This window comes from Miniopterus natalensis, chromosome 8, assembly GCF_054644295.1.
Source record: "Miniopterus natalensis isolate mMinNat1 chromosome 8, mMinNat1.hap1, whole genome shotgun sequence".
NCBI lineage: Eukaryota > Metazoa > Chordata > Mammalia > Chiroptera > Miniopteridae > Miniopterus > Miniopterus natalensis.
Genome location: NC_142088.1, coordinates 26710950 through 26732900, shown reverse-complemented (window position 1 = coordinate 26732900; position 21951 = coordinate 26710950). Strand labels below are relative to the sequence as shown.

At 40.8% G+C, this 21951-nt stretch overlaps 2 protein-coding genes across 2 annotated transcripts in view; one reads left to right on the top strand and one right to left on the bottom strand.

Annotated features, from left to right (window-relative positions):
- The window catches only part of SLC39A10 (solute carrier family 39 member 10), a 34821-nt gene extending 31856 nt beyond the window's left edge, over positions 1–2965 (top strand). The window contains exon 10 of the mRNA XM_016218370.2: positions 1705–2965. Within this exon, the coding sequence (XP_016073856.1) occupies positions 1705–1863 (159 nt within the window). The 3' untranslated portion in view covers positions 1864–2965. The remainder of the gene's footprint in view (positions 1–1704) is intronic.
- A 1547-nt stretch (positions 2966–4512) lies between these two features.
- DNAH7 (dynein axonemal heavy chain 7) overlaps positions 4513–21951 on the bottom strand; it is a 184497-nt gene continuing 167058 nt past the window's right edge. The window contains exons 62-66 of the mRNA XM_087819982.1: positions 20406–20636; positions 17505–17657; positions 15936–16113; positions 7620–7723; positions 4513–4880 (exon numbers count right to left, since the gene is read on the bottom strand). Coding sequence (XP_087676108.1) covers positions 4674–4880; positions 7620–7723; positions 15936–16113; positions 17505–17657; positions 20406–20636 — 873 coding nt within the window. The 3' untranslated portion in view covers positions 4513–4673. The remainder of the gene's footprint in view (positions 4881–7619; positions 7724–15935; positions 16114–17504; positions 17658–20405; positions 20637–21951) is intronic.

Sequence of the window (21951 nt, the reverse complement as noted above, 5' to 3'; positions counted from 1 at the left end):
GGCTTTTGATAGCAGCTGTTAATTAACCCATATGGAAGCATTGTTGCATTTTAACAAGTGTGGCCTTACCAGTCCGTACTGGCTGGCTCTTAGCTGTGGTTATGACGAACAGTATGGTGTTGGCATTCGGGAGAGACTTGAATGTGCGGAAGAAACAGTCCCTGTTCTAGCTGGTTGTGTGCACATATCTAGAGGGTGTATTTCTGTGAAACATCTTATTAAGGAACATCAATATCAGAAGTTTTTCACCAATAAAAACTTGGGGAAAATAGTCTTCTTACTAGAATCATAGGTAGGAAGTTGCCAGTTTTAGTCTTAATCCAGGGGTTGGCAAACTTTCTGTAAAGGGTTAGATAGTAAATATTTAGGCACTGTGGATGATGTAGTCTCTGTCACAGTTACTCAGCTCTACCATTTGTAGTGCCTTCTGTCACAACGGCCTAACTCTGTTGGACAAGAACAGTAGCCTCCACTAGCTATTGCACAAGACTGCCACAGACTTCTACACAGCATAGATGGCCTGCGGGAAGTGCTTCTTCAGTGGGCCTCGAGATTGTTAAATATACTGTAGCGCTGTCAGAGCATGCTAATTGAATGAACTGTGCTCATTACTTAATAAATAATGGTGTTTCTTCTCAGGCAGGTATTATGTACTTCACACTACATTTCTGCTCCCTAAACCTCAAAACACCAAGGTATTGTTTGGAGTAAAGCTTAGTGACTAAGAGAGTAGCACATCAGTGTCATCTTTCTATAGATAGTCATGGCAAACTAGAAAAACAATAAACAGAGAAGTGAAAGTGAAAATTGGAAGTAGCAGTTCTCTCAGAATTTTGATGAGGTTTGGGTAGAAAGAATTTGTGCTTTAATAATGCACAAGTATTTCTTCAAACCTAATTTACTTAGAAATTAAAGATTTAAGTTTTATACTTTGAACTATGTATTATTCTTAAGTGTTATGCTTTAGAAGTTGAACTATAAACTTTTCAAAGCACCGTACCTTTAAAGATACTGGAAACTTTCAAATGTTTAAAATTGTATCACTACTAAGAGAACAGAGTACACCCTGAAGGCAGTGCCATAACTTGGTAGGAGTTAGGCTGGATAGCTTGGGTACACTGTGTTCTGTGTCTGTTGTTAGAAGGAAAAGTGGTACTTAAGGGCAGAGGGGGCCAATTTGGAATCGTCTGTAAATGTCTATCCTTGCTGTCACGTGCAGCTGGAAATGAGAATTTTAAATAGAAAAGGGTAAAGAAATGATAGTTTTGAATTAGATATCCCAGAAAGGAATCTTTCTTTCTCAGTGAGCTTAAGTTGGATGAGTAAATGTGGGACTTGGGTGTTTTTTTCTGAGAGTTATTGACAATAATTAGTTGTCGTATACTTCAGCATAAAGTAAATGTCAGAATTGATAAGGTCATTGGACAGTAAGTAACTTTATAAAAATGAACGCGTATATTATGTGTTTGTTGGAGAGTGAGAAGGGAACAGATTTAGTGTTTATTTAGTACATAGCTAGAGCATAAAATTTCTTCCTCAGTGTTTGCCTGAAATATGTTATGGTTAGCATTATGTTCAATAAAGTAATTATTTTATTTGTAGCTATGCTTATTAGTGTTCTTAAGTAGAAAAATGTAAAAAAAATGTATATTTGAGAATATTATACAAAATTGCTTGTGACTATCTACGTGTGTTCTTCCCCAGCTTCCAGAAATGTTGCATGGCGACGGCGACCATGAGGAACATGGCTTCTGCCCAGTGGTGCAGTTCATTCTTCAGAATTTAGGGCTGCTGTTTGGATTTGCCATCATGCTGGTGATTGCCCTCTTTGAAGACAAAATTGTGTTTGACTTCCAGTTTTGACCATTCCCGGTGATCACTGCGGATTACGAAACGTTACCGTGCAGCTTTGCATCTGTTCCTTGTACTGCGCACGCAGTGCTCAAAGAAAAGTCAGTGGCTTGCACTCCTTACAAGTTCTGTAGGTTCGAGCCGACCCCCAAGACTGGTGCTCTGTGCTGTTTTCTGTGTGTGAAAGGATCTTTTTTAAAAAAAAGTAAACCTTGTGATATAGAAAGGAGAAAATGGGACTCCATGAAACAGTGTTGGAATAGGATTAAGACTTTCAAAAAAATAACCATATAAAACACTAAAGTAGGCTCTTTATTAGTAGAAACTCCTGTGGCTATGCAGAAATAGAAATTGAACCAAAAAAATCACTTAAACTTTAAAATATTTTAAATGGACTTTGGGCAGACTTTTCTTTGTGCTACAAATGACTCGTAGTGTCCTTTAAGTCAGCTGCATATATACACGTGGTTATAGGGATCAACTTGAGGACTTTGAAATTGCTTAAGTAGAGTATAGGACCTAGAGGAAAGCTCAGGCTGCAGTAGAGTATGGATTTAGCTTTGGGAAAAGCCCTTATTCTTGAATCTAGAGTTACTATTTTTGTATATATTTGCATAGTGTTTAAACTCGCAGCCTAAACTACTGAAATTTGTGATTGTATGTGTGAGCTTCAGTTTAATGGAAGATTCATAATGGTTCTTTGTATTAATATTATACTGGTGTTTGGGTGGGGTTTTTGTGTGTTTTTTTTTTTAACTTTTTGTTTTGTTTTCGGGTTTGGGGTGGGGATAGGAGGTTGGAGCATGTGGTTAAATGTGTTGGGTTTTTTGGTTATTAAAATTGTAATCCTCTAGAAAATTTCAGAGGTAAAGAACCCAAACGTGGTCTAAATATTCAATTTTCCTACTTTAACAGTACTAACTAGTTATTTGGGAAATTTAAGTTCTAAATGTATGTATCGCTTTACCAGTTTGGCATTGGGACCATACTGTGACTGGCAGTAAATCCAAATGTACCATGTCCATAATCCGTACATGGAGTGTTAAAAAAAAAGTTGTGAGGATAATCTCCATTGATACTGTGGCTATCAATATATCTTCCAAGTACCAAGTGACTTGGAAGATATATTTAAATAACTCAGCTGGAATCACTTGATTATTTTGTGCCAAGACACGCTATTGGTGCCTGATAGGGATTAGTCTCTTTTTTAGGTGCCCTGTTCTCCTACCATAATTGTGATTGATTTGTGAGAAGTGCAAGCCATGTTTATTCTGAATTTTGACCTAATAATTTGTAGTACAGTCAGATGCATGTAGCTTTCTGTTTACATCCTGTGCCACATGGTCTTCATTTGTACCAGTTAAGCTGTGTTTTAATTCTGTGCAGGCAGCTTTCTTTTAATCTGCTTGGCTACCGATGTAGCTGCTTTAAAAATCTTATTGTTCAAATACTGGAGAGCCAAACTCTTTCCATTCCATTATAATGCTTTCACGCAGTCCTCCGTCCCCAGTCTCTTCCCTTTTAACTCCACAATTTTACAACAAAAACCAAAACTTTGAGAGCAGCCCATGCATCCAGGTATTAAACAGAGTATTGCCAGTATTTCTTTATGCTGTAAGCAAGGGAGCTTAGGGATATTTTCTTAATTTATGCCTGAATTTGAAAAATTATTTCTGGCTTTCTCCATGGTCTCGTATTTTCAGCATTGGGCACTGAATTAGGACAGTCCTCGTCTCATTGCTTGGCCCTTCAAGCAACCAAGCTAAAAGGTGCTGATATTTTATTTAGTACTGCCAAATTCAAGTGATTCAAGTACCTTGCTTTCTGAACCAAGCTGTGCTTATAGTTCATTCTTGGGTTTTTGTATCCAAGGCGGATTCTGCATTCCAGCATTATTAAATCTGCTTGATTTAAAAACATTTATGAAAAGCAACAGTTGGAATATGCTCCCAGTCTTAACCGCCTGATTTAAAGCAAATAGGTCATGCTCAAGTGTATGAAGTTTTATATTTTCTTGAAAATGGTATTATCTTTGTTAGATCTTTTTAACATTTTAGGGGTGTTATACCAGTTGCTGCTAGTATTTTGTTAGGGTTCCACCAGTGTTTGGTTTTCACATCATTCTAAGGTATGATTTCAAGTCTTAATAGACAATCTGAATTCCACTACATTTCTGTTTGGCCCCAACATTCCATTTAGCTTGACCAGTCTGCTTTAACATGCGTTTGTTGGAGGTCATTACTGTTACTTGTACAATGCTGTCACTGTGTGACATCCTTATGAAATTTGGTGTATATCACATTGCATTCAATCAGCTGTGATTATGCTTAGAAATACTGTAGTATCTAGGTGCAGTGTGAATTTTTTTCCATTAACAATAAGTCAGTGGCTTAAATGTGATTATGGTCCTGCAAGGTGATACTTGCTAAAATATCTAAACTTTTTTTTGTTACGACTGAATCATTTTTTTTAAAATTTATAAAGCTGGAAATGATCAAATGCTGTTTTTTTCATTGTCAACAGTGGTGTGTCATTTTATGTATATGTTCCTAATGCTTATGGAACGCTCCCAAAATAAAGGTATTCAAAATGAGCAAATATAGCAGAGCATTTTCTTTAGCCTGATCTTTATTTCAGGACATTTCCTTACACTGACGTACGAATCATTTTAAACAAGGCCGGCACTTGCACATTAATAAATTTATAAGTAAGTATAACTTTAGTCAAATTGATTTAAATTAAATAAATTGTTTAAAAAGTAAAATATATTTTCTGTTCAATCATGTAACAAGGACTAGGAACAGGGACACAGCGTCTTCTCATTATGAATTAAGCTGACACAGCAGTGCCACCCCCCGTCCGATCCAGTGCTCCTTGGGCTGGTCAGAGGGCAGAGTCATGGCAATCACGAAGTTCGTGGAGTGACCCGTGGTGGACAGCGTTCCTCTTCGCTCACTTGTCTTATACAGCGGAGCAACGTAACTTGGTCGTTCTGGTATATCTGCCCTCTTACACGGCTTGAGCCACATCTGGAAGAAAGTACGTAAAACTGAAGTCAAGGCTGTTGTATTTGAATATATGTACAGTGTTGTTAAAGTTATGTCTGCCAATAGTTTTTATTTTTGTCAGCAGTGCTGTCATTGTTCAAAACATTTAGAGCTCCCAGAACTATCTTCAGAACCGGTGTAGAAACTGAGAAAAAATAGTGGTTTTGGCCTACTCTGTCAAAAAACATTAACTACCCATCACCTCTCCACCATACTTACCTGGAGATGACTTTTGGTGCTTACCAACAGGAGTCATATACTTTAAAAAGAAAAAACTGCTACCATTGATGCTCAAAATCATGTTGCCTTATTAATTAAAGGCCAATCCCAAAATATTCTGATAGGATTTTTGTCAGTGATGGCGGAAGTAGATCACCTGCCCATTTTATTTTATTTTTATTTTTATTTTTTAAATATATCTTTATTGATTTCAGAGAGAGGAAAGGAGAGGGAGAGAGAAACATCAATGATGAGAGAGTCATTGATCAGCTGCCTCCTGCATGGCCCCAACTGGGGATCGGCCCGCAACCCGGGCATGTGCCCTGACCAGGAATCGAACCACGATCGCCTAGACCCTAGGTCGATGCTCAACCGCTGAGCCAAGGCCGGCCGGGCAACCTGCCCATTTTAGGTGCATTTTTTTCTTTTTTAATCCTCAGTGGAGGATATATATATATATATATATATATATATATATATTTTTTTTTTTTTTAACTGATTTTAGGGGGAGAGACGTCTATTGGTTGGGTATGTGCCCTGACCAGGAATCAAACCTGTAACCCTACCACACATGGGATGAGCTCCAGCCCACTGAGCCACACCGCCCAGGGCTTAGATGAATATTTAAAAGTCGCTATTATGTATACATGCATATGCAAGATACCCACATGATTTTAGAGTCAGTCAAGTTCCTGTAATGGCAAGCATTGTTGAACTTCACCAATCTCAAAAATAGCATTTGGGGGCAAGTTGATCTCTGAATAAAGAACAAACTATGGTCATAAAGATGAGATACCGTTTTAGAATTTAATTGAATTCATTTTTCTATTGTAATAATAACAGCAATCCTTTGAGGTGATTGGGCTTGACAGACCCACTTCAGAGATCTCTTAGGTCTCTCAGGTCAAAATATAAATTGCATGAAGGAGCTAATAAGGATGCTAGTCTATTTCTCCCACGTAACCGTGGAATCCAGATTATTATAAGGGGGATTCATAGAACAGTTTTTCAGATACAGTTAAGTAAGTATAAGGACTTAAAGCACTCAAGTTGGATGTGTTTCATTTCAACCAAGAGATTTTCTTAATGAGAATTTTTCTTAGTAACTTCCTTACTCGGGAGAATCATCCATTTATAAACTCCTATTCACAGCAACTACTTAGAGTTTCCATGTGAAAGGAAAAAATTTGATACCAATCAACTGAAATTGCACATTGCCCTTGTGACTTTCAATTTGGGTTTCATCTTTGAAACTTTCTCTGCCACAGTATCTTAGTATAAAGGCGGGTTTCTTGCAGTTCGCGGTCAGCTGGTCCCTCACTGTACCTGTTGGAGCTGCTCTGAAGGATTTTTGCCTGTCTGAACTGTTCCCAGTGTCCCACAAACAATTCATGTAAATCCTCAGCCTCTATTTTATCACCATCTCAGGCTGTCCAATTGTGTAAAAATCTATCTAGCCATTTTCTCATGATGCCGTAACAGATGGAAACTTAGTATTTATAAAGTTTAGTCTTCCCATGCTGAAGATAGGTGCCTAGAGAACATAACTTTATGTGCGTGGTTTTCATATAGTAATCCTTTAATCTGCAAATTTAACATTTTTAGGTCAAGGTTTATGTAAGAGAAAATTACATAATAAAGTGTGTGTGTGTGTGTATGTGGATACATACATACAGCTGAGCCTCTTCACTCCTGGGTTCTGTATTTGCAAATTTGCCGAGCATTAAAATTTATTCGTCACCCTAAAATCAGTACTCTGCATTTTCATGGTCATTTGCAGGCAGGCTCAGAGCAGAAAAAAATGTGAGTCACGAGACAAACAGGATCCCAGCTGAGTGAACCTGTGACATTCTGACTTTATCTCTCAACTAAATTAGTATCCTTTTGATAGCTTATTTCATGCCCAGTTTTAAACATTTTTGTTTTTTTGTAGTTGTTAGTGGTGACTTTTCTGTTTAAAACGACCCCAAGTGTAGTGCTGAGGGGCTGCTGGTGTTCCTAAGTGCAAGAAGGCTGTGCTGTGCCTTACGGAGAAAATGCTCTAAGCTGGGTTCGGGCATGAGTTACAGTGCTGCTGTCCACGCGGCCAATGTTAACGACTGAACAATACATATGAATTAAGGTGTCTTGAAACAGAAACAGAAATAAAACAAGATCATGTATTGATCAGTTAACATTTGTCCAAGGAGCAATAGTTCAGTATTCACTAATTCATTGCTGGCCGCAGCTTTACTCTGGCGTCATCCTGTGCACTGAAGGGTCATGGGTTCAATTCCCAGTGAGGACACATGCTCGGCTTGCAGCTTCGATCTCTGGCTGAGGCCATTCAGGAGGCAGCCGATTAATGTTTTGCTTTCATGTGGATGTTTCTCTCTCTAAAAATCAACTTTAAAAACACACAAAAAACCCTTTATGAAACATAATTATCCTGAATAACAAGAGCTGACTGTATGTGTGTGTATAAAATAGCCCCCCATGTATATGTCCTTAGAAAATACTAACCACAGGCACTGTATCGTAGAGAATTTTGGGATGTGATTCTGCAAGTTTCTTTATCTTTCTATTCCAGGAAGCTCCATCCAGAAATAATCCATAAATGAAAACACCTAAATATAAAAGAAGCAGGTTAATACAACACCTTAAATATGCAGCTTGTACAGAGGAATACTATGCAGGTTATACCAGGTCAGAAGCCTAAGGCTTGTTCTAAAAGGAAAAGCATTGTTCTGAGTGCTTTGTTTTAACATCCGTATTTCAAGAATATTTATACTTTGCCTAGTCAATTAATTCAACAGTATAATTAAATGTCAAAGACAAAAGAGGAAAGGAATTTTCAATTAGTTTGTGTGAACACAATCAGATTTCTATTTTTAATTGGCCAATGATTATAATGTCAGGGGCCAGGAAATACATAAGAAAAGTTCTTAATGTAATTGTAGGGACCCAGTGGCTTCTGGGCAGCATGTGAACAAATACCCTTCTGTAGATCTCCAATGTCATGAGAGTTAAATTTCTCGTCCCTTTTAGAATTTATTCTCACTCCAAGAACACATGGATGAACTCTAGAGTAGAATGTCTTACACTCACAGCCAAAGAACACAAATTCAGAATCCAATGAAACCCAATCACTTTTCTTGCTACCCATTTGTGTAAAGCCTCATGATCTGAATGCAGGTATCTGCACTTGAAAGCACTCATGGTAATATTTGCACAGTTGTAAAGTGAAGCAATGAACTCAGACCTAGGCATTAGCTCCTAATTTGCTGTGTGACCTTGAGCAATTCATTTAACTTTACACCTGTTTTGTCATCTGGGAAACATCTGTAAAACAATAATGCCTGCTTCGTCGGCCTTGTAGAGCTGTTGGAATCAGATCAACTAGTACTGGTGAGAGCACGTGTGAAGTAGTACATAGAAACCCACTCCGACAGTGCTGTTCAACGGGACTTTGTGCAACGATGGGGATATTCCATATCCATGCTTTCCAATATGGTAGCCACTGGCTAGTGAGACTGAGGGATTGAAGTTTTAGTTTTATTTAATTTTTAATTATACAGTCATGCACCCCTTCAGGACGGGACACATTCTGAGAAATGTGTGATTCGGAGATTGTGTTCGCTAGGCGATTTCACTGTGGTGCGAACATCAGCGAGTGCACTTACACCACCTCGATGGTACAGCCCGCTACACAGTCAGACTGTGGTCTAGCCTGATGCTCTAGGGCTACAGGCCTGTATGAAACACCACACGGCTAAGTCTAGCACAAGAGGAAACGATGTGATCGACAGAGTTGGTAAACAACATGTACGAGGCCGCTGCTGGCCTAACACGGGGAACTGTTTCACAGCAAACTTTTAAAATACAAGTAGAGAGGATAGTATAGTAAATACCTAAGCCAACAACAGTCATTTATTATCCTTATCGAGTACTATGTACTGTACATAATTGTGCAGGCTGTACTTTTTATATGACGGACAGCGCAGGTCTGTTTACACCAGCTTCACCACAAACACGTGTGTGACATTGTGCTAAGATGTCATGACAGCTGTGACGTCACTAGGCAATAGGAATTCTTCAGCTTCATATAGTCTTATGGGACCATCGTCCTGCATGGGGCCTGTCGCTGACCTAACCATCGCTCTGGGTGCATGACTGTATTTAAATGTAAAACCATAGGCAGCTAGTTCGATGAGGGATATTGGGCAGCGGGGAGACTTACCCTTTCTCTTCTCTAGGGTTTAACTGATGGAAAGAATAGTTGGAATAAAATGTGAGTTTTATTAACTGGCAAAGCTCTTGTCCCAAACTTCCCAAGTATTACTCTGGTACAGCTAAACCGCAAAATGTGTCTGGAGTCTGGGGCGATGTGGGGAGTGGGCCTGCCTGAGGGAGAGATAGGTCCGCGATCACATCCTGGGAGCTAAGCTTCCCGGCCAGAGCCAAGGCCTGCAGGCCGGGCCCGCTGACAGACGGGCATAGGACAAACAGCGGAGCCTCCACAGACAGGCCTAGGAGCCGTTTAATGCCTTGGCCCCGCTGACCTGTGAGCAGAGCCCGGTAAATCTCCAGCACTAACCAATTAGAGTATCTATTCCTCACATGGTAAAGAAAGCTAATGCCACAGAGGAAACAGTTCATTTCAACACCTAAGAAAGTGGGCAGTAGGGATACAAGTTCCCTCCAACCCAATCACAGTTTTATAGGAAGTGTGACAAGGATTTTCAAATACGATGTCCTTTCTCATGGTTAACAAGGGCCTTATGGAAAACAGAAGATGTGAAACAACAGGTGGATGTCAACTGGCAATAGGACACACCTTTGCCGGCTGTGAGATGTGGTCAGCACACAGTGGCGCCGAAGCTCCTCCAAGGCCCTCGTTCACTGTCCTGCCCCCCTCCTGCTGTGTAGTGCTCGACCTTGATCACCGGGTCACCAGCAGGCCAGTCGTTCAGATAAGAGGACACCGAGGCAAACCCATCTGGAAGGCAGGATGCCAAACCCAGGGAGATTTACAGTGGCACTGTGTGTGTCCACTCTGAGTCACACTGAAAGTGACCTTTTCCCTGCATTTAATGTAATCTTAGGTAAATGAGGCCCCGCAGCCCAGCGTGCATAGAGGAGGCAGACCAGTGGAGGGGAAGAGACGACAAAGATCGCTGTTCTCCCGTTAGGGCCCCGTGAGAAAGCTGGTCCCTGGGAAAGGCCGCTCTCCAAACTAGTCCACGGACTCTTATCTTCTCTGGTAATTAGCTAAGTAGGAAGGAAAAAACTGGAATGACAAAAAGGCTAAGTTGTGAATGCCTGTGATTATTGGTGAAAATGCATATGTGTGTGTTTGTGTGTGCAAAACAATGAACTTCATGATTTAGTGACTATGAGTTATTACAGATTATACCTGGGTTGATACTAAGGATTTAGTAAAATAACTTAACCAATGGCTACTTTTTATTTAACTTGAAACAAGTTGTGCTTTATACCTGCTCCACTGTTTTCAAGATAATTTTGGCTTTTAATAAATTTGAATCTTTAATAAGAGCAGGGTTCAGTTAGTAAATCATTATAAAAAGAAATGTGAAGTACCCTGGACTCTCAGCTTTGTGTCTAATGACTGGGAATTCAATCATCTGATCTTAGATATTGGCTGCTTTATAAACTTAAGTCAGTGCTTTTATAAATTCGATCTTTTACCTGAGTTCAAAAATATATAACTGTGACTAACATCGTCAGGACTACTTAGCCTTTAATCCAAATTCATCTTCTGCCTTTTTAATAGCGAGATGAGGGAAATTTAGAATTCGATCATCTGAATTAAATAAGAATCACCATAGCTTCTTCAAGAAAAATTTCCTTAGAAATATGATGATGGTTTTAAACTACAGCGGTGCCTCGGTTTCCGAACGTCTCCATTGGCGAACATTTCGGTTTATGAACTCCGTAAACCTGGAAGGAGATGCTTCGGTTTTCAAACACGCCTCAAAGGTCAAACATGCCCCATGGCTTCCACTGAGGGCGAGATCCTGAGGCCCAGCTGTCAGCTGTTGGTCCCTCGGTTTTCGAACCTTTCAGAACTCGAACGGTCTCAGGAACGGATCACATTTGGAAACCGAGGTGCCGCTGTACTACAGAAATACTCAACAGGCACAGAGAAAGCAGCTAGCTGAGCATGAGAACCAGTGGCCTGGGGTTTGACTCCCGGGCCTGCCAATGACCAGCTGTGAGACCTTGGGCAAATTATTTAACCTTCCTCAGCCTTCGTGTCCACCTTTGTACAATGGGGTTAATAGCAGTATCTGTGCCACAGGGTTACCATGAAGATTAAATGCATAGGGCTGGGCAGTTTCTGGAACCCAGCAGTGGTAACAGAAACTGTGCCATTTCTTTGATTTGCCTTTACCCAACTTAAATACTCCTTTCCCCCTACTTTGAAAATACTTAGTTTAAACCAAATTGTTTATCTTTCTTGGTATTTTGCTAATCTCTCCATATTTTGACTTTTATGAGGGTAGGGGATCTCTAACTTCTATTTATTGGTATCTTTTACAGCACATAATATAGTGAGCCGAACAGAAAAGGTATTTTTTTAAAGGCCTATATAATTAAAGAAACCATAAACTGAACAACTTAGCAGAAGGTAGTTAAACGCTGTTCAGGCATGCAGCGACAGGCCCATTCTGAGCGAGTTAGGAATGAAACTGTTCTGGGCAAATGGCCAGATTAATGATGGGTTAAACATTTAGGGCTGGGGGGAAATGATTAATTTTAAAATATAATTTGTCCCGATGATCTTTTTCCCTTTGCACCTATTGTTCTTAAATATGTTTCTGCAATAAAACTATTTAAGTATTAAAGCAGATTGCAGTAAATAGCAGCTTAAAAGGTTGGGTTAGATTCCATGAATTTGTAGTGGATTCAAGCAGCATGATTTTTGGAATTTCTACAGCAGCTTTTGAGGGGCTGCTATGTAACTGACAGGCATTAAGGAAAAAAGTATAAAGATAGGCCCTGGCCGGGTAGCTCAGTTGTTTCGAGAGTCATCCCCACACCCCAAGGTTTCGGGTTCAGTCCTCAGTCAGGACACATACACGAATCAGCCAATGAATGCATAAATAAGTAGAGCAACAAATCAATGTCTCTCTCTCAAATAAATCAGTACAAATATGTATATATACTTTAAAAAAGATTAAGACAAACAAGGTCACCAGTCTCTCGGTGTTTGGATTGCAAAGGGGGAGAAAGACAATAATGGAACAGAGCCCTGGCTGGTGTGACTGAGCTGGTGACTGTCGTCCTGTGCACCAAAAGGTCATCAGTTTGATTCCCGGTCAGGGTGCCTGCCGAGGCAATGTGGAGGGAACCGAGCAACGTTTCTCTCTGACGTCGATGTTTCTCCCTCCCTCTCCCTTCCTCTTTCTCTAAAAAAAAATCAATTAAAAATATTAAGAAAACAAAAAACAAAGAAAGAAACGGAAAAATTACAGGGTGTGACTAATGCTTTGAAGTTAATAAGCAGAGTGGTAAGAGAGGGTAATGAAGTGGAGTAGGGTCTTCATTGAATAAGCCGTTCAAGGAGGTTATTTCTGATGAGTTATCATTTGAACCCAGACCCGAAGGCTGAGGCGTGCCCACCATGCTGAGTCATGCTGGGCCTTGGTTTCGGACTAGCTTGTCCAGAGATCCCGAGGAGAAAAGATCTTGTGCTGTTCTAGGAACTGTCAGCAGGTCAGTGTGACCTGAGCTTGGTGGCACATGATAAGCTCCTATAGGTAGTGACTGGAACATGCTTGGCCTCATAGTCAGGATAAGGAGTCTAGGTTTTATTCTAACTACAAAGGGGAGACTGTCATTAACTTATTTAGTTGTCTAAATCTTCAATGGGGGCTTCGTGGTGACATGATCTGTTCATATTTTTATTTTCTTATTTTTTTACTTTTTAAATTGATTTGAGAGAGAGGAAGGGAGAGAGAAAGAGGGACAGAGACAGAGAGACAGAGAGAAACATCGAGGTAAGAGAGAAACATCCATTGGTTGCCTCCCAAACATGCCCTAACCAGGGATAGAACCTGCAACCTGGGAATGTGCCCTGATCAGGAATCAAACTCACTACCCTTCAGTATACAGGATGACGCCCCCACTTACTGAGCTACACCAGCCAGAGTTGTTTTACGTTTTTAAACTTTTTCTGTGGCTTTGGTATAAATGAAGCATTATAAGAGTATGATGACACTAGTAGGGAGAGAAAATAAAACGCTAGAGCAGAAGACTCTAGGTGAAAATGGTGGTGGCAGTAGGCTTGTGGACAAGCAACTGCTTTTGATGTGAGTGTATGGAGGACCAAAAGAATAAAGAAGAATTTCTGTGTTTATGGCTAGATGGTGGTGCTATTTATTAAATATCATTGTAAATTTTACATATCCAGGAGACACCAAAATGCAGACATCAGGTAGGTGGTTGGATACAGAGGTCTGGATCTTAGAGGGAAGATCTAGACTGGGCATTTAAATTTGGTAGATGGCAGCCAGAGAAAATGAGACATGAAAGTATGAGCTTATGTTGGAGAGAGAATACAATTAGAAAAGAGAAACAGCCTGGTCGGTGTGGCTCAGCGGTTGAACATCGACCTAGGATCCAGGAGATCAAGGTTCGATTCCCCGTCAGGGCACATGCCCGGGTTGCGGGCTCCATCCCCAGTCAGGGGCGTGCAGGAGGCAGCTGATCAATGGCTGTCTCTCATCACTGATGTTTCTGTATCTCTCTCCCTCTCCCTTCCTCTCTCTGAAGTCAATAAAGATATCTTTTTTAAAAAAGAAAGGAAAGAGAAACAGCCCCAGGACTGAGTCCTTGGGAGTCCCAATATCTAGAGGACGGTAAGCCAGCCAAGCAGCACAGACATGCCCAGCGAGAAAAGGAAAATCAGGAGAGGGCGACATCTTGGAACTAAAGAAAGTAGGACGTCTTTAGAAAGAAGTTGCCAACTAGCAAAAACTACTAAGACGTTAGGATGAAACACGAAGAGAATTCATGGGATTTGTCAACATGGAAGTCATTAGTAACTCCGAAAAGATAGCATCGGGTGACTGGAGGGGATGAAAGGCAGGCAGGCAGGAAGCGAGAGCCTGGAGATGTGTGCAGACAACTCTTTCGAGAAATTTGCTACAAAGGGAGCAGTGACACGGGACAGTAGCTGACGGGGTGTGAGCATTAAGATAATTGTACTTTTCTGTTGATTTCTTTTAAGAAGAGAGATTCTAGAGCATGTTGCATGCTGATATGAATTATGCAGTAGTGAGAGGGCTGCTACTGATTTTAGAAAAAGAGGGCACAAGTGAAGGAGCAAAAACCCTTGGAAGGAGGGAAAAAATGGCATTTGGACTACCCATAGGGCCTGGACTATCGGAAGGTGCAGATGTGGACAGATCAATAGGCTTGGTGTTGCTAAAAGCTCTTTTCTAAGGGCTTCTTATTTTTCCATTGAGGGATGAGGTGAGATGTGGGAGCAGAGGAAAAAATAAGAAAGGCACAGTGGTTGTTTTGAGAGTGTAAAAGTAACTTTCCAGGAAATGCTAGTAGGATTGCTTCATAGTGTTATAAACGCCCTTGAGATTTGTGACAATCAGTGTAAAGTAAAATCTCTTGGCACAGCAGCGTGATCACCCTATGCTGTTGTGATTATATGTCTACTTGTTAGTATCTCCCACTGGAGTATAATTTGGTTGAGGGTCAAGGTCCTGTCTAAATTGTCCACTGTTGATGTCCCCAATGTCTAACAGAATGAGCCACTGACTTCATTGTTCAGCAATGAACGAGAAAGTAGAATTGTCTACTTTAACATCAGTTAAAGCAAAACACATAAATGGTCATTTAGAAATTAATGTCATTTATTTAAAGATAGCACCACATTGGTAAAATTAGGAATCTGTACCATTTTAAAAATAACATTTGTTTAAAAAAATAGTGGCCCTGTCCACTAAATTTAAAATAAAACATTAAGGTATCTTCTGAATATCGAAGACAATCAATTAGGAAAATAAAGATAAATTTCCTTACAATCTTTCAATCGCAAAACAAATGTTCCTATAAGATTTTAGCTTTATTAAGTTTTGGAAAGATGTATATAACAGGAAAAAACCCACACATTTTAGGGGTCTGAAAAAGCAGGCTCTTTGAGGCACCAGGAAAATCTTGTTTCTAATATTGTGCCTCCTTGATTCCCCAAAGTCACCATAACATTATGCTTGACTATCCCATGTCTTGTTAATTGGGTGATGGCTTTCTCCCTACTTTTAATTAGAAATAATTTCAAACTTGCCCTGGCCAGTTTGGCTCAGTGGTTAGAGCATCGGCCTGTGGACTGAGGGTTCCAAGGTCCGATTCCGGCCAAGGGCATGAGCCTCGGTTGCAGGCTCGATCCCCGGTGCCGGTTGGGGCGCCTGCCGGGGGCAGCCAATCGATGGTCTCTCTCACATCCAGGTTTCTCTCTCCCTCCCCACCCCTCTCTCCCTCTCCTTTCCACTCTCTCTAAAAAGCAATGGGAAAAATATCCTTGGGTGAGGATTAAAAATAAAGAATTTCAAACTTACAAAATTTTGCAAGAATAAAACAGTACCTGGGACATATACTCTACTCAGATTTATTTTATCTCCACTTGCTTTATCATAACCTCTCTCTCTCCCTCTCTCTCCATAAATTGTTTTCTCAGCCACTTGAGGGTAAGTTACATACACGATGATTAAATGTTTTAACAGCTGAACAAGATCGGCGAGGACGCTATGTTTTTTCAGTGCCTAGATATACGTCAGCTCGCCCAGTCACTGTACTTACCATCTTCGGGAGCAGCCTTATATTCCTTGTCTTCCATCACTTCATAGTCAAACCCAAGAAGGTCAATGGGGATGGTGTACTTCCTGGAGAAGTTCTGCTGGGCACCAGTGAGGAAGGCTTGTGTGAAGAAGAAGCCCGAGAGCCAGAAGACTGGAGGAGGGCCCACCTCGAACCATTGCTACGGGTCAAAGCACATGCGTCCTAGCAACAGAGCTGTTCAACTTTGAGTACAACACCACTTGATAAAGTTTGCCCGCAAACACCCCTCTGTTATCTTTTAGGTAAACTGATAACTGACTAACACTTTGAGGAGTATAAAGACATACTCTGAAGGTTTTAAAAATAAGTAGCGTATTCCATGTTTTGTTCTGACTTCAAATTTATATCCATTGCATCGGCTTGGGTATCACAATATGTGTTGATGCAGATGCAAATGTCTGTTTTATAATTACCTAATGGTTCCTTTAGAAAAGCTCCATACAATAGTGAATATCTAACATACATCGTTGTACAATATATCACACTATATAGTTGAATAGAAGAAGAGATCCTTATCAATCTTGGTCCGATAGTAATGTTTTTTACCTTTTCTCTCTCTAGTCATTAGTAGCCAGTACAACATTCCTTTGGAAATTTTCCTTCCTACTTCACCAAAATACAATAAAACCCAAGATACAGAAACACAATATCATACAAGGAATTCCCAGAAGAAGTAAGGTAGTGGGAACTTAAGATCTTTATAAATAAAGATACTTCGATATTCTGTTCATATATTATAAGAAGCTAGTTGACTGACTGTAAATACTGAATTACAGAAGTCAGTCTGAAGAAATAAATTTGAAGAACTTTCCCCTATTAGAGTCCAAGGTAGAGCCTTCATCTTTCAAGAACAATCTTAATTCCTTAGTTTCAACTCTAGTACAGCAGCAGCCTGTGTTATGAGAGAAAAGCTTAGTCACTGATCCCTGCAGAAATTTTTGACGCATTATGTACAGCATCTAGGATATTAATTAATACTGCTAATGAATATAATTGCTAATAAGAACTTAGGTAGGCACCAGTACTGCCAGATAATTACGAGGTAGACTTCAGCCCACCCAACATTCCCAGGATAGTTAGCCATTGAGGTCATTACTGTCTTGGGCTCAACCAGCAACCTAGTGGTATAATGACTTGGACGAGTGTTGGACAAGCGAGAAATAATGCTGCTCGCTTGTAACTTGGCTGGCTTTCTAAGATACTCTGCTCTAGGGATCTATTTTGATGATAAATATTTAATGGAAAAATCAACATAACCAGTTGTTTTCTCCCTTCAGATGTCTTTGACTTGAATGTTTAGCTTCACTGAACATGAACACCTGCTCCTAAAGAAACTTTCCAAAATTCAACTTCCAATATGAGTATTTTGACAGTTCAGTGTAATAGTTAATTATGTACAATATCAAGTAGTGGTCATTTGTGCTTGAAATGCACAGAAAAACTAGAGAGTAATACTCATCACATTAGGTATCCAAATGAAGAAAATGAGATCAGAAGAAACGTAATGTATATGCATTTAGATGAACTCACCTGCAAGAATTTTAGTCTTGTAAGGAAGTCATTCACATAGCTACCAAGTGGTTTAAGGCTTGGGTATGATTTACGCATCCACATTCCTGGAATTTTGACATTCAAAATGCTGCTAACCACTTCTTCAAGATCTGTAGACATCACTACAAGCCCCTGAAACACATTTCATCTTTGGTTAACATGATAATATACCTTCTTCATAATTATCCTTTGTTTACAATTGTGATTACTTAAGGTTGAATCATACAGGAAAAAAAAAAAAAAAGAAGAAAGTAAAAATATTTTCTTTTGCTCACAACCTAATCAAATTTAAATGGAAATATTTTTATTGAGGTACAATTGACATATAACATTATATTAGCTTCAGCTGTACAACATAATGATTCCATATTTGTATATATTGTGAAATGATCACCACAATATCTCTAGTTGACATCTGTCACCATATATAGTCACAAAAAATTTTTTTTCTTGTGATGAGGACTTTTGAGATCTACTCTCAGTAACTTTCAAATGTGCAATACAGTATTGTTAACTATGGTCACCGTGCTGGACATTACATCCCCATGACTTGTTTACAGTTGACCCCTGAACAATGCAAGGGTTAGGGGTGGTGACCACCCACACAGTTGAAAATTCAGATATATAACTCAAGTCGGCCCTCCATATCTTTAGATTCCTAATTGTGATAGAAAATACAGTTGACTCTTGAACAACATGTTTAGAAAACTGTGTTCAAGTGGACTTGTGCAGTCAAACCCATGTTGTTCAAGGGTTAACCATATTTTATAACTAGAAGTTTCTGCCTTTGACCCCCATCACATATTTTACCTGCCCTGGAAAATCTTCTTAGAATACTTGGCTACTCACTAGCTTTTAAATCACAGCCTAACTTTGACTTAGATTACTTGTCTATTAAATGGACGACTAATATATCTTCGTCCTGCCTCTTATAAGGATAGTGATGAATAGAAAATAAGGAAAACGATATGGAATGCTTTGAAAATTTAAAATGTCTTCAATTCTAATTGTGAAGGCTAATTATCTTACTCCATTCTGACTCACTGGTGGACAGATATATTCAAACTCTGAGGCCCTTGAAAGTCCCTGTCTAGTTGCTCTTGCAATTGGGCCTGTCACCATCATCATTTCTATTTTCTCCATAGTTGACAATATTATTTCGACTATTTTATGGAGAAGATTTTAAAGCAAATTTCATGGATTAAAAACCCACATTTCACCCGGCTGGGCGTGGCTCAGCGGTTGAGCATTGACCTAGGATCCAGGCGATCGGGTTCGATTCCCGGTCAGGGCACATGCCCGGGTTGCGGGCTCAATCCCCAGTTGGGGGCGTGCAGGAGGCAGCCGATCAATGACTCTCATCACTGATGTTTCTATCTCTCTCTCCCTCTCCCTTCCTCTCTCTGAAATCAATAAAGATATATTAAAAAAAACACACAAACAAACAAAAACCACAAAAACACACACCCACATTTCATTTGCCTCCTTCTCAAAACTCATTAAAACGACAGTAGAGGAATTTATTTTTTAAAGGCTTAAGCCCACAAGTACAGGAAAAAAATAAGGAAAGGCACAATGACAACACAATTTGGGGAGCTAGAAAGCATATGGACCATTGGTAACTGACTCTGTGGTGAGGAGAATCCTAGCTCTAACCAGGTAGAGGGCAAAGCAAGAACCAGCTAGAAGGACTTTGTGGAAGGCCCCAAACACGCAGCATCCATGGCCCTCAGTGGAAGCGAGGAGAGGAGGCTGCGGCAGATGAGAAAGATGGTTGAAATCTGATTGAAAAGCAGACTCCTAGGTCTTCTGCCACAAACTCCACATCGCCTCACTTGAATGAAACCTGGGGGGGGATCCCTGGAGTGGGGGACGCCAGGCTCTGTTGCGGTCACAATGGCCATACTGAAATCAGAAATTAAGTGACTGCAGGTTTGGTGGCTGCCGAGGTCCCTGAGGCCTCTTTCCGCTTGGAAGGAAGCCGAAGAACCCGGTCAAGGGGAAGCGCGTGACACTGAAGGCCTCTCAGCCCAGCAGCCCAGCCCGTGGCACTGAGCCAGCCTGGTGGAGGCCTCCTCTCCACAGCGACGCACCTCCCACCATCCTTGTCCCCTCCGGGGCCCCGCAGAAGCCGCCTCAGCCACGTAACCGGCCTCCAGCTAAACCCCTGCTCCCCTCCAGCCCGTCCGGCAGCGCTCCGCGGGAACGTTGGAAAATGTGAGACAGATCATTTCACTTCACTGCTTAAAAACTCCTGAAGGCTGCCCTTTACCTTCACGCTTCGGAAGCTCAAACCGCTAGCGGCGGCCGGCCAGGCCAAGGGCGCCGCGCCTTCCCCTCTGCTCTGCGGGCTCCCCGGCGGGCTCCGTCCCGCAGCAGCGTCCTGCGGCTCGTCCCTCTGGGCCCTGCGCCCGCTGCACCCTCTGCGCCCCGCGGCTCGCCCCCCACATCGGGCACCTCCCTGCTCCGGGGCAGCTCCTCAGGGGGGCCCACCCCGAACCCGAGCCTCCACAGCCGGCTTTGCTCTTCCCTTAGGGCTTACCACTTACACTGCACAGGTGTTTCTATTGGTTTATCGGTTTGTCTCCCTCACTAAAACGCAAGCTCTGCGAGGACGGAGGCTTTGTCTTTCTTATCCCTAAACACTCCGTCTTCTTAGCATGCGTCCTGTCCAGCAAACTACTGCTACCTAACAGTCTGTGCTCAGTTACCTGGTCAGTAACTGCCACCCCAGGCATCTCCATGCTCTCCCAGGGCAGGGGTTTTCCATCCCCAGAACTAAGAACACCGCTTGCTCAGAATCTGTCCCCCATAAACCTTTGCCGATGGGTGAATGCTAGGTTTATTTCGATGCCCTTTCTTTGGCGTATTTCCCCTTACCTTGATTGCTTTTTGAATGTTAATGCACGATTCTCTTATCGTCTGCAACAACTTGTTGAACCGCCCCATCTCTTGGACAAGAACAGTGTTCATGCTCTGAGTGTAAGTCGTCGGGTATCTCCTCATGGCAGCCTCAATATCAAAGTTGTGTGGAAGTTTTCCCAAAATGTCACCAGCGACCTCATCTACTATTTCATCTGACGATTTTGCACCAGCATCTGCCGAACGAGACTGAAAGAACCCAAAGTACAAATCAGAAATCCTCAGAAAGGCATAAGAATTGCTGGATAGGAAAACTCAGGTAAATATTAGGAGCTATCTTATCTCTGAGTCTTCTCCACATGAGATTTACTGAAGTGATGATAGCAGGCCCGGGCGTGGAGTTTCAGGAGCACACCATTGCTAGCGGAGAGGAGGAAGGGCATGTACAGTGTTCAGAGGCAAAAGAGGGTCTGGAGGAAGCAAATGGGCCGCGCACTGTGCCACCCGAGTGGAGGGGGAGCGGTAGGTGCTGTGGGTAGAGGGAGGAAACGCCTTTACGTGGGTGGCGTGGCCAAGTGATGATGGGATTTGTTTAAAACCCAGGAGGAGGAAATCTGATCTTGCTTTGAGAAAGTTTGCCACACAGTATGTTTGCTAATAAGTCTGGTGCCTACAGTTGCCAAAAGCAGAGATACAGTTTTCTCCTTGAACCAGGAAAGCAAAGAAAATAAGCTCATCTTCTCCAAGCTGTTGGAAGAGTTATGGAGAAAAGACAGATTTAGTGATTCACACTGGAAGCAAGGAAGGGGAATTTCATTTCCATTTTTATTTTTTATGTTTGTAGTGGCACTGTATAAATGAACCTATATTTTCTGGAAAAAACCCTTAAATCCTCAGAATGAATGAATATGTGTGTGTGTGTGCATGTGTGTATTGAAAAAGAGCAAGCACTATTAGAATATAAATGAATATCTTATATTTTTCTAGTCCTAAGAAATTCTGTTTAGTCTTACATCAGATTTTATATATCCTGGTTTTTACATTGAATCTATTCTATAAATACTGACCTTTACTTAAGTTTCTAGTGAGATTTTTAATGCTACCTAGCACATACCATAAAATCCTATGAAGTTGCATAAGAAAAAAATAAATGTTGGTTAGTATTAATTGCATGCTAATAATAAAGGGATATGCCAATATTAGAATATGCCAATCCTTTATTATGATCCTGAGTGCCAGGTTTACAACTAAATATATAAGACAAATTAGAGGAAAAAGGAGACAATGAATATTTGGCCAAAACTAGTAAAATATCTTATTTCTATTGCATTTAAATAATTATATGTTGATTTCTATTTGTATTTTGATGTGTATACAAAGTGCTATAAACTCATTAAAAACATTCTTATTTTCTATCAAGAGCTGTGCCAACATCAAAAACAAATAAACAAGAAAACCAAAAAACAAATCCCAGGCCTATAGCTCTTCAAAAATGTAAGAAAAATATTTTAGTAACACAAACATTTCTCTTTACCTATTTCTCACCATCAAAATCACATAATTG